Below are 16,566 nucleotides of genomic sequence, written 5' to 3'. Positions count from 1 at the left end.
GGAGCCCAGCTTGAAGGAGAGCTTGTTGCTTCAGGAAGGGGGGGGGGCACCTTGGCCTCTTCATGTCTCTGCCTCCTGGCCTCCCGCCTCTCCTGCTTCAGCTTCTACCTCTGATTCCGGACTGCTGTCTGCCACACACTCTCCCCGCTCACTAACTCCTGTTATCCCTTCCGTTTCCGACACCACCTCTTCCCAGTCTTCTCCCTCGTCTCTTTCTTTCCACTCATTATCATCCCACCTTTCAGTGTTTCCCTGCTGGTTCCTCCCATCATTCTTGTACGTCCAACCAGTCCCTGACATCTGGCTCAATGGTTCCTATTAACCTGGAGACTGAACATTTACATGGAGGTTTTCCCCAAGCAATCGGAGACTATGCCTGCATGCAGCCAACCTCCCCTCTGCCCTTTTCAGCCCTCTTCTGATTCTGGGAGATCAGCAGGGAGGGGAGCTTGTTGCAGCAGGAGGGGGAGACACCCGCCCGACCCATCTTTGTCTCTTGCCCCCCCTCCCCTACCTCCAAATCTGGGCTGCTCTCTGACACAGACTCCCCCCACTCACTAAGCCCTGTTACCCTTTCAGCTTCCAACACTCCCTTCCTTCCAGTCTTCTCCCTCCACCCCTCCCTGGGCTCTGAGTCTTCTTCCCTTGGGGGTACCCCAGCTAGTTCCTCCCACCGTTCCTCTGCGTCCAACCTGCCTGTGACACGGCTCCAGATTGAGAGGCCTGGAGGGTTACATTTGTCCCTTGAAGCTGAGATTCCTCACTCCTGATCTAGCGAGACAAAGCAGCCTTCGGTCCATTCATTGACATTCGTTTACTCTGAGCAGGACTGAGTTGCATGCCACCTCTGGTTGTTGTTTTTCCATTCGCCACCCGCCAGTTTGCGGCTGGAGCAGAGGGAGAGGAACTTGCCTCCTGCTGCTCCCAGCTCAACTCCTCCCCCTCGCTGAGGACAGGAAACATGTCCAGGCTGTTTGGAGTTTTGAAACAGGAAAGGACGGCTGCCTGCCATTCCGGCTGGACCTGCAGAGAGCAGACTGTTTCTCTCTCCAGTTTAGCCAGAGGGCAGGAGAAGCTGGAATGGACAAGGTGAGTGCAGAAAGTTTTGTTTTATATCTGAAGGAGCGTCTCCACCCCCATCGTTCTACCCAGACACTGAGGTCCAGCTCCAAGGGCCTTCTGACAGTTCCCTCCCTGCGAGAAGTGAGGTTACAGGGAACCAGGCAGAGGGCCTTCTCGGTGGTGGCACCCGCCCTGTGGAACGTCCTCCCATCAGATGTCAAAGAGAAAAACAACTACCAGACTTTTAGAAGACAACTGAAGGCAGCCCTCTTTAGGGAAGCTTTTAATGTTTGATGTATTACAGTATTTTAATATTTTGTTGGAAGCCGCCCAGAGTGGCTGGGGAAGCCCAGCCAGATGGGCAGGGTATAAATAAATTATTATTATTATTATTATTATTATTATTATTATTATTATTATTATTATTATGACTGGTACCTCGGGTTACATATGCTTCAGGTTACAGACTCCGCTAACCCAGAAATAGTACCTCGGCTTAAGAACTTTGCTTCAGGATGAGAACAGAAATTGTGCTCCGGAGGCAGCGGGAGGCCCCATTAGCTAAGGTGGTGCTTCAGGTTAAGATCAGTTTCAGGTTAAGAATGGACCTCCGGAACCAATTAAGTTCTTAACCCGAGGTACCACTATATTATTAATTGTTTTTTTGGGGGGGGTTGGGGGTCCTGAGTCTTCTCAGCCCCTTCCTCCTGCCACTACCACTCTCCGGAACTTCCTCTGTCGCTTCCCTTCCTGTCCAAGCAAGGAATAGTGCAGGAAGAATCCCAACTACTTGGGAGTAGACCCGCCGAAACAAACAGGGGCTTTAGGGTGTGTGTTTTTTGCCATGTCCGCTCATTACAACGGTCTGTCTCAGACCTGCCATTGGTCCTTATTTTCCAGGGATAATCCTGCATTTACAGAAGCCGTCCCGGTTTCTGAGTTGGTCCCAGAATATCCTGCTTTTCCTTAGGACGTCCCTATTTTCATCAGAGAAATGTTGGAGGGTCTGGAGTTATGCGACCGCCGAGGAGAGAAGTCACTAGACAATCTTTGGAAGACATCTGAAGGCAGCCCTGTACAGTCGTACCTCGGGTTACAGACACTTCAGGTTGCGTTTTTTTGGGTTAAGGACCGCCGAAACCCGGAGGTATCAGAACGGGTTACTTCTGGGTTTTGGCGGTCGCACATGCGCAGAAGCGCCGAATCACAACCCGGGTGTGCACAGACGTGCACGGATCAAATTCACAACCCGAGCGTCCACTGTACAGTACAGGGAAGCTTTTCAATGTTTAGTGTTTTGTTTTATATATATAGGGAGCCGCCCAGAGCAGCTGGGGAAACCCAGTCAGGGGGCAGGGTTTAAATAATAAAATTATTATTATTATTATTATTATTGAATAGGATGTCCCTATTTTCATTGGAGAAATGTAGGAGGGTCTGTCCTTGCTGGACGCCACTTGCTCAGGCAACTGAAGACAATCCATCCCCTTTTCTTTCTCAAATTTCTTTCTTAAATCTATTTCTTAAATGCACTTAAATAGGAAGCGTCTCAAGACAGGAAGCCTTTCAAGGCAGGATGCAAGTCTCCCTTTCCTGTTTTCCACAGGAACAATGGACTTGCTTGTCCCTACTAAATCTCTCTCGTGCATGAAAACTCCTTAGCTCACCACCAAAGATTGCTGATCCCCACTAAGGTCTGCAGTTGACCTGTCGCCGGCTTGCGAAGGGTCAGTCCGTTGTGCTGCTCTCCCTGTTCCGGCCCACAAACTCACCGCTGCCCCCCCCCAAAAGCATTATTCAGAATAGCGGTTTGCACTACACACCAAGGGAGGTAACTGCATGACAAAATGTGACGCCGTAACCATGAATTGCACACGGGTTTAAAATCCAGTTAAAACCATGTGGCTTCATTCATTTGACAAAGCGGACAGACTTGATCCAGGGAAACCAGCTTTCGATACGATACAATACGATAATCGTTATTGTCATTGTCCCATACAGAACAATGACATTGAAAAATTCTACATCAGACATTCAAAAACCAACAAGCCTGCTATCCCAGCTATCCCAGCCTGGTTAGCCCCCTAAAAACTCTGATATCCGATAATTAAATACAATATACTCCCATAGAGACTACCTTAAAAAAAAGTAAAGGGACCCCTGACCATTAGGTCCAGTCGTGGCCGACTCTGGGGTTGCGGCGCTCATCTCGCTTTACTGGCTGAGGGAGCCGGCGTACAGCTTCCGGGTCATGTGGCCAGCATGACTAAGCCGCTTCTGGCGAACCAGAGCAGCGCACGGAAACGCCGTTTACCTTCCCACCGGAGCGGTACCTCTTTATCTACTTGCACTTTGACGTGCTTTTGAATCTGCTGGCTGGACAAACATTCCTCCCCATGTGTAAACATGTTCACTCTAGGAATGTTGTACTTGACTGCTCTTGTGTTTCACACCCCACATCTTTGATCGTCCTTGAATCTTCCTTCCAAATTTGCCATCCTCTCCTACCACTCTGGAGTGGCGCACTGCAGCCTTTGAGAACCACTCTAACCACTGCACCACGCTGCCTTGTCAGGTCTCTTCTTAAGCTCTTGTAATAATAGACTTACAAGGTAAGGATCTCCCCCATTATATGAACAGGCCTTTCTGGATAAGCGTGGGCTGTACCTGTTGAATTGCAGCCCGTCACTGCCCCAGCCCACAACAGCACTGACAATATCCTTTCTGATTTTGCTCGCATCCCTGCCTTCTGGGAGCCAGGGGGACGAAGGCCCTGCAGGCGAGAGGTTTGGGGGTGATGCGCCCGACGAAGGGGCAATCCTCCGCTACGAAGAGAATATCACAGGGCTGTTGGTCACCATTGCCCGTCTCCATGGCCGAATTGAGAGTCTGCAGCGGAGCAAAGCCAGGTAAGTTCTCTGGAAAAACAATCTCTCAAAGGACCTGTTGATGGCATTTTACCATTGTACTGTGGAGAGCGTACTAACTTATGGTCTGTGTGTGTGGTTTGGGAGCTGCACGGCCAGGGGAAAAACAACGCTGTCCAGGGTTGTAAAGACTGCGGAGAGAATAATTGGGTGCACTCTTCCCACCTTGGATCAAATCTACGCTTCCAGGTGCCTTAAGAAAGCTGCAGAGATAGCGCAGGACAGTGCGCACCCCGGAAATGATCTCTTTCAGCTTCCACCTTCTGGAAGAAGGTACAGGGTTATAAAGAAAAGGACTAGCAGCCTGTGAAACAGTTTCTATCCAAATGCAATTTTGGTTTTAAACGCAGCGTAAGGAGTCTCTATGGGAGTATATTGTATTTAAAAATGAGGTATCAGAGTTTTTAGGGGGCTAACCAGGTTGGCATAGCTGGGATAGCAGGCTTGTTGGGTTTTGAATGTTTTATGTAGATTTTTCAATTTCCTTGTTCTGTATGGGACAATGACAATAAAGATTATCGTATTATTGTAAACCGGGGTACAGGGGGGCAATAATTCTCTCTGGCACAAAAGCCTCCTGCCTTAAAAGGATTCTGCACTCCAGGCACTCCATGGCTACTAGCCATAATGGCTATGTTCAGAGGCAGCAGTGCCTCTGAACATCAGTTGCTGGGAATCTGTGGAACTCCTTGCCCCATGAGGCAGTGATGGCCACTAACCTAGAATCACAGAACTGTAGAGTTGGAAGGAAGTAATAGTGCCACTGTATTCTGCTCTGGTCAGACCTCACCTGGAGTACTGTGTCCAGTTCTGGGCACCACAGTTCAAGAAGGACACTGACAAACTGGAACGTGTCCAGAGGAGGGCAACCAAAATGGTCAAAGGCCTGGAAACGATGCCTTATGAGGAACGGCTAAGGGAGCTGGGCATGTTTAGCCTGGAGAAGAGGAGGTTAAGGGGTGATATGATAGCCATGTTCAAATATATAAAAGGAGGTCACCTAGAGGAGGGAGAAAGGTTGTTTTCTGCTGCTCCAGAGAAGCGGACAAGGAGCAATGGATCCAAACTACAAGAAAGAAGATTCCACCTAAACATTAGGAAGAACTTCCTGACAGTAAGAGCTGTTCGACAGTGGAATTTGCTGCCAAGGAGTGTGGTGGAGTCTCCTACTTTGGAGGTCTTTAAGCAGAGGCTTGACAGCCATAGGTCAGGAGTGCTCTGATGGTGTTTCCTGCTTGGCAGGGGGTTGGACTCGATGGCCCTTGTGGTCTCTTCCAACTCTATGATTCTATGATTCTATGATTTATTTTTTTGGTTGGATCTGGGTTGAAACGTCTTTCTTTGCAGGGAGGACGACGACCTGTGTTCTGACCTGTGCTCTGAGTACACGGCAAGTCTCCCGCGATGCTCTCTGCCGTTCCCAAATCCAGCAGCGGCCCTGCCTCCTCCGGCAGCCCATCCTGAAAGAGGTAAGGCTTTGCTGAGTCTGTGCAGGCTGATGGTCTTTCCTCCAAAGACCAAAGCAGGTTCCTTGTCCTCCTCGTACTTCAATGAAAAGCTGAACTCACCCTGGGGTTTCAGGCAGGGAGTCTTTCCCCAGCCTAGAGACAGTAGGAGATTGCAGTCAAACGTAATTGTGCTTGAGTGCTAGTTAGTGCATGAAGGGGTTAAGACCAGAGAAGTCTGTTCCTAGACGCAGCTTGGTCACACCCCCTTACTTCCAGGAGGGAGGAAGTGAAGCTTCAACTTTTTCCTTTCCTCTTCTCGCCGTTCAATTCACCAGGATGGATGCGTCTGAACTGGATGTGGGTCCGAAAATGAGACAGTGTTGGTGCCAGGGGTATCTCCCTTGGCAGGGCTGGCATTCTAGGGCTAAGGAGCCACCACTGAGAATGCCCTGACCTTTTCTCCTTACATACTATACTCTGGCAAGCTGCAGACTCTTCCTGGACCAGATGCATCCTGGTCCCCCATTTTGGGGTCATGCTCCCATGGCTACCATCTTTCTATGCATTTGGAGGGTCTTCTTGGCTGGTCGCTGCTTTTCATTTTAAAGGTGCAATAACTTTTTTAAAAATAAAAAAAAATCTAATGATGGGAGCTTTATGGAAGAATGGATGCCACAGGAGTGGCAAGGATCCTAATTGCTAAAAACTGGGGAAAAGAAACTTTGCCAACAAATAAGGAATGGCAAGACAAACCGTTAGAGTGTATTGAACTGGCTAGATTAACAGAGGCAATTAGAGATCACACTAGACAAGAATTTCAAAAAGCAAGGGGGGAAATGCAGAGAATACTTCACAAAACAGTGCCCTAAAATACTTACCTGGACTTGTGGATATTTACGTTATAGGTAGAAAAATATTAATCATTATTCATAAAGTAAACAGTTTATAAGAAGTAAATAAGGAGGCCAGATACGGGATAAAGGAAGTATTTTATTTGGTTGTTTGTATTGTTGTATGTTATGCTCATTGTATGTTATGTTCACGTTTAATGAGGGTGGATTTGTGTATTGGGGGGTTATGTTGCAAATAAAATTCCAATAAAAATTAAAATTTTAAAAAAGGAAGAATGGATGCTTTTTTCGGACTACTTAAAGAAATATTACAGCATGACGAATTTGTGAGCAGGATTTGAGCTTTGAGCAGCAGAAGCGATTAGATATAATATTGTGGTCATGATTTGATAGATGGAAGAAAGAAGGGGAAGAAAGAACAACTCAGTGGAAAATGGGGTGGGAATTCGATAAAAATAAGAAAATACAAAATTGCGTTCTGGCTGCATATGTTAAAAATGTTTAAACTTAGTAAAATATAATTGGGAAAAGAATACTTTTTATTATTTTTAAACACCCATTCCCTCCTCCCATATCTTTTCCAGGCGACCTCTTCCTCGATGTCCACAAGGCCGTCACGTCCCTGGAGAACACCGTCTTTGCCCACCGATGCCGCCTCCCCAGTGCCAAGGCTGAGCTGGAAGGATGCCTGGAGCCCACGAAGGTTGGCAAAGCCACATTCCACCTGGGGCTGTTTGCCAGCCTGAGGGGTCCACATTCTCTTTCAGGGGAGGGGTGGGAGGGCATCACCAAAGGCCAGCACCCGTTTGGTGTCCCCGAGGGGGTTGAAAGGTTATTGGAAGTTCTTTCTAAGTACCATAATAATTATGGTTATTTGTCGGCAGTTTGCAGAAATCAATTATCTCCAAGTGTGGCGGCCTTGAGTTTACAGTTTGTTTGTTTTTTTTAATAAATATTTATTAAAGTTTTCACAGTATTATATAATGAAAAAGGAAAAAGAAAAAATAGGAAATAAAAAACAGTTAGAAATAATTCCATCTTTACATCACTTATCTTTCATTTACTTGTTTCCCGGACCTCCTCATACCTCCCTTTTTTGTATTCCAGTTCAATTTATTAGTTCAGCAATTCCCTTCCCTCCTTATTATCCTGATCTTTAATCTTAATATATTATAACATTAAATTTTTACTATTAAAAATCCAATTTTTCCATATTCTTTTAAACCATTACAGCTAGAAACCACTTAACTTCACTCCAACATCATTCTAACATTCCTTAATTTTGCAATATTTCTATAAATAATCTTTAAATTTCCTCCAATCTTCTTCCACCGACTCTTCTCCCTGGTCTCGGATTCTGCCAGTCATTTCCGCCAATTCCATGTAGTCCATCATTGAGTTTACAGTTTGGGCTCCATGGCTACAGTTTGGGAGTCTCCAGTTTGAGAGACTCTCTGCAGCCGCCACCTGGCCTTGCTTGTCAACAGTTCTGATACTTTCAGTTCAGATATAAACAAATCAAAGCAACTACCATAGGTTTTCCAAACCAGCTGTTTTTTAAGTAGTAGCCTTTCCGGGTTGTTGTTGTTGTTTAGTTGTTTAGTCGTGTCCGCCTCTTCGTGACCCCCTGGACCAGAGCACGCCAGGCACTCCTGTCTTCCACCTCCTCCCGCAGTTTGGTCAGACTCATGTTTGCAGCTTCGAGAACCCTGTCCCACCATCTCGTCCTCTGTCGTCCCCTTCTCCTTGTGCCCTCCATCTTTCCCAACATCAGGGTCTTTTCCAGGGAGTCCTCTCTTCTCATGAGGTGGCCAAAGTCTTGGAGCTTCAGCTTCACGATCTGTCCTTCCAGTGAGCACTCAGGGCTGATTTCCTTCAGAATGGAGAGGTTTGATCTTCTTGCAGTCCATGGGACTCTCAAGAGTCTCCTCCAGCACCATAATTCAAAAGCATCCATTCTTCAGCGATCAGCCTTCTTTATGGTCCAGCTCTCACTTCCATACATCACTACTGGGAAAACCATAGGTTTAACTATACGGACCTTTGTTGGCAAGGTGATGTCTCTGCTTTTTAAGATGCTGTCTAGGTTTGTCATTGCTTTTCTCCCAAGAAGCAGGCGTCTTTTAATTTCGTGGCTGCTGTCACCATCTGCAGTGATCATGGAGCCCAAGAAAGTAAAATCTGTCACTTTACCAACTATAACTGGGAATCCAAATTCCAAGAAATGGAACATTAAAGGCTTACCTCCCCCTGGGGCTGTATAGTTAATCCATATGTTGATTCAACCAGCTGGTCAGACTTAGCAAAGTTACCTTCACTTCTCAATGGCTGCTTGCAGACTACGTTGCTCCACTCCACCATAAATCTCAGACAAACATCCAAGGTCATTGGCGTCTCCAGGCAGAAGAATAGCTTTTGCTGGGTTTCAGGGGTGGTGGCCAAAGGCAGGGGACTATCTCGGGTGTCAACAATTGCCGTCCAGCCGTTTTGGGTGGCTTCAGCCTCGAAGGGAGGGAGGATGCTTAAAATGCCATCCAGCAATTCCTGGAGTCCTTATCTGGCTGGGATATAAGCTTGTTTTCTGGGAGTGTATCTTTCCCCCTTAATATTTTTAAAAACTCCTACTCACTCTGCTGAGGCTCACAGGAGACTTGCTTCAGGCACCATCTTCTAACCCATGAGAGTCAAAGTCAACATTCTTCCTAAATTGTGGTGCCCAGAACTGGATACCGTATTCCAGGCGTGGTCTGACCAAGGCAGAACAGAGTGGGACTATGACTTCCCTTGATCTGGACACTAGACTTCTGTGGATGCAGCCTAGAATAGCGTTAGCCATTTTTGCTGCTGCATCACACATGTTCAGCTTGTGCTCCACCAAGCAGGGGTGTCACCACTGAGGGGGGTGACAAAATGTCAGGTGGCACTCACTGTGGGGCCTGCAGCTTGCCCGAGCCATGCGTCTCTCCTGAGAGAGACTTGGCGGCTTGGGTGCACGCAGGCTCCACGTTCATAGAATCATAGAATCATAGAGTTGGAAGAGACCACAAGGGCCATCGAGTCCAACCCCCTGCCAAGCAGGAAACACCATCAGAGCACTCCTGACATATGGTTGTCAAGCCTCTGCTTAAAGACCTCCAAAGCAGGAGACTCCACCACACTCCTTGGCAGCAAATTCCACTGTCAAACAGCTCTTACTGTCAGGAAGTTCTTCCTAATGTTTAGGTGGAATCTTCTTTCTTGTAGTTTGGATCCATTGCTCCGTGTCCACTTCTCTGGAGCAGCAGAAAACAACCTTTCTCCCTCCTCTATGTGACATCCTTTTATATATTTGAACATGGCTATCATATCACCCCTTAACCTCCTCTTCTCCAGGCTAAACATGTCCAGCTCCCTTAACCGTTCCTCATAAGGCATCGTTTCCAGGCCTTTGACCATTTTGGTTGCCCTCCTCTGGACACGTTCCAGTTTGTCAGTGTCCTTCTTGAACTGTGGTGCCCAGAACTGGACACAGTACTCCAGGTGAGGTCTGACCAGAGCAGAATACAGTGGCACTATTACTTCCCTTGATCTAGATGCTATACTCCTATTGATGCAGCCCAGAATTGCATTGGCTTTTTTAGCTGCCGCGTCACACTGTTGGCTCATGTCAAGTTTGTGGTCAACCAAGACTCCTAGATCCTTTTCACATGTAGTGCTCTCAAGCCAGGTGTCACCCATCTTGTATTTGTGCCTCTCAAATGCACAAATGGTCCGCCCACTGCCCCCCCCCCAGCTGTAGGGCGGCTGAGTGGGAGGAGGGAGGCAGGCTCTGGAGGCCCCATGGTGCGCCCTGCCCTCGCCCCACCCTTATGGGCAGCTTGCCCTGCCCCTGGGCGTGCTGCCCCAGGGGCCCGAGCTGTTTCCTCCACCGTTGCCACCAAGACCCCTAGATCCTTTTCACATGTACTGCTGGTAAGCCAGCTCCAATTTGTGAAGTTGGTTCTTCCTGCCTAAGGAACCTCACGGCCTAGGACCCTTGTACCTACGGGACCGCCTCTCCTGGTCTGCCCCACAGAGGACCTTAAGGTCCATAAATAGCAACACTCTAGTGGTCCCGGGCCCTAAGGAAGTCAGATTAGCCTCAACCAGAGCCAGGGCCTTTTCAACAATGGCCCCAGCCTGGTGGAACGCTCTGTCTCATGAGACCAGGGCCCTGCAGGATCTGATCTCTTTCCGCAGGGCCTGTAAGACAGAGTTGTTCCGCCTGGCCTTCGGCTTGGAATCAACTTAATCCCCTTCCCCTCTTTCCTTTCTCCTTCTGTGATGGAACTCCTATTTGGGGACTTCCCTGGCTTTTTTCTGGCCCACGTAGGACCAGTCTGGATAGCTGGCCTTGGTAAAGATTTGACGTTTTCATCCCCAAAAAGTTTTTGATTTGAGTTTCTACTGAACTGAAGCTGCATTTTAATGTTGTATTTTAATCTTGTTTTTAAGTTGTATTTTAATCAATTGTTTTTATACCTGGTGTTAGCCACCCTGAGCCCAGTCTTGGCGGCGGCTGCTTCTTCTTCTTCTTCTTCTTCTTCTTCTTCTTCTTCTTCTTCTTCTTCTTCTTCTTCTTCTTCTTCTTCTTCTTTGAATAGAATCATAGAATCATAGAGTTGGAAGAGACCCCAAGGGCCATCGAGTCCAACCCCCTGCCAAGCAGGAAACACCATCAGAGCACTCCTGACATATGGTTGTCAAGCCTCTGCTTAAAGACCTCCAAAGCAGGAGACTCCGCCACACTCCTTGGCAGCAAATTCCACTGTCAAACAGCTCTTACTGTCAGGAAGTTCTTCCTAATGTTTAGGTGGAATCTTCTTTCTTGTAGTTTGGATCCATTGCTCCGTGTCCGCTTCTCTGGAGCAGCAGAAAACAACCTTTCTCCCTCCTCTATGTGACCTCCTTTTATATATTTGAACATGGCTATCATATCACCCCTTAACCTCCTCTTCTCCAGGCTAAACATGCCCAGCTCCCTTAGCCGTTCCTCATAAGGCATCGTTTCCAGGCCTTTGACCATTTTGGTTGCCCTCCTCTGGACACGTTCCAGTTTGTCAGTGTCCTTCTTGAACTGTGGTGCCCAGAACTGGACACAGTACTCCAGGTGAGGTCTGACCAGAGCAGAATACAGTGGCACTATTACTTCCCTTGATCTAGATGCTATACTCCTATTGATGCAGCCCTATTGAAGAAGCCCTTCTCCTTCTTCTTCTTCTTCTTCTTCTTCTTCTTCTTCTTCTTCTTCTTCTTCTTCTTCTTCTTCTTCTTCTTCTTCTGGAAACCAGGCCTGATGAGGAAAGGTTGAGGGAATTGGGGATGTTTAGCCTGGAAAAGAGGAGACTCAGAGGAGACATGTGAGCCATCTTCAAATATCTCAAGGGCTGCCAAATTTAGGAGGGAACAAGCTAGTTTTCTCCTGCTCCGGAGGGTAGGACTCGAACCCATGTCCTCCAGTGACAAAGAAAGGAGATTCCAACCAAACACATGGAAGAACTTTCTGACAGTAAGAGCTTTTCTACCATGGAAAGGAGGCGGTGGGTTCTTGTTCCTTAGAGGTTTTTAAACAGAGGTTGGATGGTCATCTGTCCGGGATGCTTTAGCTGAGAGTCCAGCATTGCAGGGGGTTGGTCTGGATGACCCTCGGGGGTCCCTTCTCGCTCTACAATTCTATGCTGTATTCTACGTTTCTGAGCACATTTCAAAGTGTTGGTGCTGACCTTTAAAGCCCTAAACTGCCTCGATCCAGAATACCTGAAGGAGCATCTCCACCTCCATCGTTCTGCCTGGACACTGAGGTCCAGCGCCAAGGGCCTTCTGGCCGTTCCCTCCCTGCGAGAAGTGAAGTTACAGGGAACCAGGCAGAGGGCCTTTTTGGTGGTGGGACCCACCCTGTGGAACGCCCTCCCATTAGATGTCAAAGAGATAAACAACTACCTGACACTTAGAAGAAGTTTTAAATGTGTGACATTTTAATGTATCTTTAATCTTTGTTGGAAGCCGCCCAGAGTGGCTGGGGAAACCCAGCCAGATGGGCGGGGTACAAATAATAAATTATTATTATTATTATTATTATTATTATTATTATTATGCATTCTCATTTCCCAGGGCCTGGAAGAAAGCCTGAGAAGATTCCAAGGAAGCGAGAAAGATCCCTGGCCCCAGCCAGACCCAGAAGCCCAGATGTCTGGAGCAGGGTTCCTGGCAGATGGAATGAGCATCTACGAGAGAGAAATCGCCTTGTACGAAGAGAGGAATGCCGTGCTCCGTGAAGCGCTGGAAGGCAGGGACGGCGAACTCGACAGATCAAAAGCTGCCCTCTGCGCTTACCAGGAAGAGAGGGATAAGCTACAGAGGAAGGTGCGCTTCAGCTTTGAGTTCGTTCCTCCGCATTCCCACATCTCTTTGAAAATTCTGTTTTATTTTTATATAACAAGTTAATTTCGACTTCACTGCCTGTTTCCCTTGACGTTTTGACTTCGCACCCTTGAAGTCAATCTGTTAAAATCTGTCCCATTCAGATGTCCAGGAGATAAAGAACTACACAACTTTTAGAAGACATCTGAAGGCAGCCCCGTATAGGGAAGTTATTAATGTTTGATGCTTTATTATGTTTTCATATGTGTTGGAAGCTGCCCAGAGTAACTGGGGAAAGCCAGCCAGATGGATGGAGTAATAATAATAATAATAATAATAATAATAATAATAATAATAACTCCCATGCTGTTTTTATTCCCACCCTTTTCCTACTCCATTATATAGCATGCTTTTACCTGTTACAGATTTCCTCTATTACAATTATTTTTATCCTTTCCCATCCGCTGCCCCCCCTTCAATAAAGAGTTCATCACATTGATCTCTTACTCTCACACTGTCTGTCAATTTTAAGAGCCATTCTTCCTGGGCTAATAATAATAATAATAATAATAATAATAATAATAATAATTTATTATTTATACCCCGCACAGTATTCCTCCTCCTTTTCATTTCTGCGCATATAGGATTCTGGCTGCTGTTGCTGCATAGGCAAATAATTTAGTCATCGTTTTGGGGACATTAATCCCTATTACACCTCGGAGAAAAGCTTCGCTTCAGGTTTTGGGGGAATTACCAACCTTAACATTTTCTTCATCTCATTATGTATCCTTTCCCCAAACCTGAAATATACTCATAGTCGCAAAGTGATTTCATGCTCTTTATTCAGCTCATAGTGGTGAGGAGGAATGAATGAATGTGCCCTCACAGTATCTGCTTTATATACATTATTTACACAATGGGCTGCACATGATTGGCTAATTCCGGAATTCTACTGTAAGCCAATCAGGTTGTGGATTCACTTCTATCTGGAGCAGGATTGGGTGGTTCCTGCCAACCAATCATACTGCTGCATTGTTCTAGGACCAATCAGACTGCTGCATTCTGAATCCTATTGTTCTAGGACCAATCAGACTGCTGCATTTTGGATCCTATTGTTCTAGGACCAATCAGACTGCTGCAGTTTGGATCCTATTGTTCTAGGACCAATCAGACTGCTGCAGTTTGGATCCTATTCAACTCAGTACATAACAAAACCCCTTGTATTCCGTTCTGTGTTTTTAAAGTTCTCGCAAAAACCGTACCATCAAGTTACCTCCCTGCCTCTTTAGCTTCTTCAAATGCCTCGCGATGCTGCAGAGCAATGCGAGGTGTTGGGGCGACTCAGGTAGCGCAGCGATGCGCATGGTGAGTGTTTGCCTCGTGTTTCCTTCCAGGTCAAAGATCTCCAAGGGGCGCTCTCCGAGATGGAAGCACTTCCCTACGGAGCCACCAGCCCGGTCAGGGAGAAAGAGTCCTTGGGATTCCAGGTGAGTGTTTTGGCATCCAGGAATGGCATATACGGTGGATGTTCAGGTTGTGAACGAGATCCGTGCGGGAAGCACGTTTGCAACCTGCAGCGCCACATCTGCGCATGCGCAGGTCATGATTTGGTGCTTATGCGCAAAGCACGATTTACCATTTCTGCACATGCGCAAGTGCTGAAACCCAGACGTAACCCGTTCCAGTACTTCCGGGTTTGGCGCGGTGCGCAACCCGAAATCGTGCAACCTGAAGCGTCTGTAACCCGAGGTATGACTGTATTGATGATCACCAATTCAGGCAGCTTAAAAGAGAACCTTCCTCATAAGACTCTGCACCGTTACTGGGACTCGGGTGGCACTGTGCTCAAAACCTCTGAGCCTCTTGGGCTTGCCCATTGGAAGGTCAGTGGTTCAAATCTCCGTGATGGGGTGAGCTCCTGTTGTTCTGTCCCAGCTCCTGCCAACCTAGCAGTTTGAAAGCATGCCAGTTCAAGTAGATAAATAGGTATCTTAGCGGCGGGAACGTAAACAGCGTTTCTGTGTGCTCTGCTTTCCATCACGGTGTCCCATTGCACCAGAAGCAGCTTAGTCCTGCTGGCCGCATGACCCGGAAAATTGTCTGCGGACAAACGCCGGCTCCCTCGGCCTGAAGCAAGATGGGCGCTGCAACCCCAGAGTCGCCTTTGACTGGACTTAACCGTCCAGAGGTCCTTTGCCTTACGCCACTGCTCTCTCATGAAACTAGAGATTGCAGACAACTAAAAATATTCAGGACGGGCAGAAGAAAGGACTGGGAACTATAGTTTGCTCAGAGTGCGTTGTCAGGAGAAGCCAGTTTCCCTCAGAGAAATGCAGTTCATAGAATCATAGATTTGGAAGAGGCCACAAGGGCCATCGAGTCCAACCCCCTGCCAAGCAGGAAACACCATCAGAGCACTCCTGACATATGGTTGTCAAGCCTCTGCTTAAAGACCTCCAAAGGAGGAGACTCCACCACACTCCTTGGCAGCAAATTCCACTGTCGAACAGCTCTTACTGTCAGGAAGTTCTTCCTAATGTTTAGGTGGAATCTTCTTTCTTGTAGTTTGGATCCATTGCTCCGTGTCCGCTTCTCTGGAGCAGCAGAAAACAACCTTTCTCCCTCCTCTATGTGACATCCTTTTATATATTTGAACATGGCTATCATATCAGCCCTTAACCTCCTCTTCTCCAGGCTAAACATGCCCAGCTCCCTTAGCCGTTCCTCAGTTTCACGAGTGGTTTAACTATCAGTCCCTCTTTCTCAGGGGAAACCTGTGAATTGTAGCTCTCTTGGCTCAATAGGGTCTTATAAGAACATTCAGCAGCCTGAACAAACTACAGTTTCCAGGGTTCTTTGGGGGAAGCCCTCGCTGGTTAAAGCAGTGTGGTGATACTTTACAGATCAAGGGCAAACAGATTTTAAGGAAATTCAGAAAAAAAGATGTAAATTTGTTTATGTACGCCACAACGGCTGCGAGAATACTCCTGGCCCAGAAATGGAAGCAGCAGGAACTTCCTACATTGGAAGATTGGCAGATAAAGATGGTTGAATATGCGGAGATGGCAAAGCTGACAGGGAAGATCCGGAATCGGCGAGATGAACTGTTTCAGAAGGACTGGAGCAAATTTATATTTTATATGAAAGAAAACTGTAAAGATTTGAAAACGTTTGTAGGTTTGAATTGAAATGCTTTGTCATGTGAAAATAAGGAACCGGTTTACATATAAGGAGGTAATTTTTATAAAAAAAGAAGATTTAAAGTTAAAAAGTGGCTATAGAAATGCGAGAATTTATTAAAAGATGTTTGGAAGTCAGAAAGAGGGAGGGAAGGAAGTTGATGCTCTGTTTGAGCAATGCTTTATGTTATAGATTTGTGTCATGATATGTAGTTAAATGGGGACGCGGGTGGCGCTGTGGGTTAAACCACAGAGCCTAGGACTTGTCGATCAGAAGGTCGGCGGTTTGAATCCCCGCAATGACGGGTGAGCTCCCGTTGCTCAGTCCCTGCTCCTGCCAACCTAGCAGTGAGAAAGCATGTCAAAGTGCAAGTAGATAAATAGGTACCACTCCGGCGGGAAGGTAAACAGCATTTCCGTGCGCGGCTCCGGTTTGCCAGAAGTGGCTTAGTCATGCTGGCCACGTGACTCGGAAGCTGTACGCCGGCTCCCTCGGCCAGGAAAGCGAGAGGAGTGCCGCAACCCCAGAGTCGGTCACGACTGGACCTAATGGTCAGGGGTCCCTTTACCTTTACCTTATGTAATTAAATATGGAAAACTCAATAATTATTTTTTTTTAAAGAGCAAACAGATTCTAGAGCTCCCTTCGTGCTGTATATATTTACTTTTTCTTTTTGAATATATATCACAAAGAGGACTCTGCCTCAAGCTGTCTTGCTTT

At 47.0% G+C, this 16,566-nt stretch overlaps 1 protein-coding gene across 2 annotated transcripts in view; it reads left to right on the top strand.

Annotated features, from left to right (window-relative positions):
* The first annotated feature begins 15 nt into the window (after window positions 1–15).
* Window positions 16–16,566, top strand: part of USHBP1 (USH1 protein network component harmonin binding protein 1) — a 29,590-nt gene continuing 13,039 nt past the window's right edge. Inside the window, exons 1-6 of one of the 2 annotated variants that reach the window (XM_083483744.1) lie at window positions 16–1,089; window positions 3,823–3,971; window positions 5,337–5,458; window positions 6,873–6,991; window positions 12,418–12,669; window positions 14,061–14,153. In XM_083483744.1, the coding sequence (XP_083339870.1) occupies window positions 1,081–1,089; window positions 3,823–3,971; window positions 5,337–5,458; window positions 6,873–6,991; window positions 12,418–12,669; window positions 14,061–14,153 (744 nt within the window). In that variant the 5' untranslated portion in view covers window positions 16–1,080. Of the gene's footprint in view, window positions 1,090–3,818; window positions 3,972–5,336; window positions 5,459–6,872; window positions 6,992–12,417; window positions 12,670–14,060; window positions 14,154–16,566 lie in introns of both variants that reach the window. The other variant, XM_083483743.1, reaches the window with a different exon arrangement.

This window comes from Podarcis liolepis (assembly GCF_965112155.1).
Source record: "Podarcis liolepis genome assembly, chromosome: 18".
NCBI classification, from domain to species: domain Eukaryota; kingdom Metazoa; phylum Chordata; class Lepidosauria; order Squamata; family Lacertidae; genus Podarcis; species Podarcis liolepis.
The sequence above is the reverse complement of the archived record's forward strand: the minus strand, read 5'-3'. Positions and strand labels throughout refer to the sequence as shown.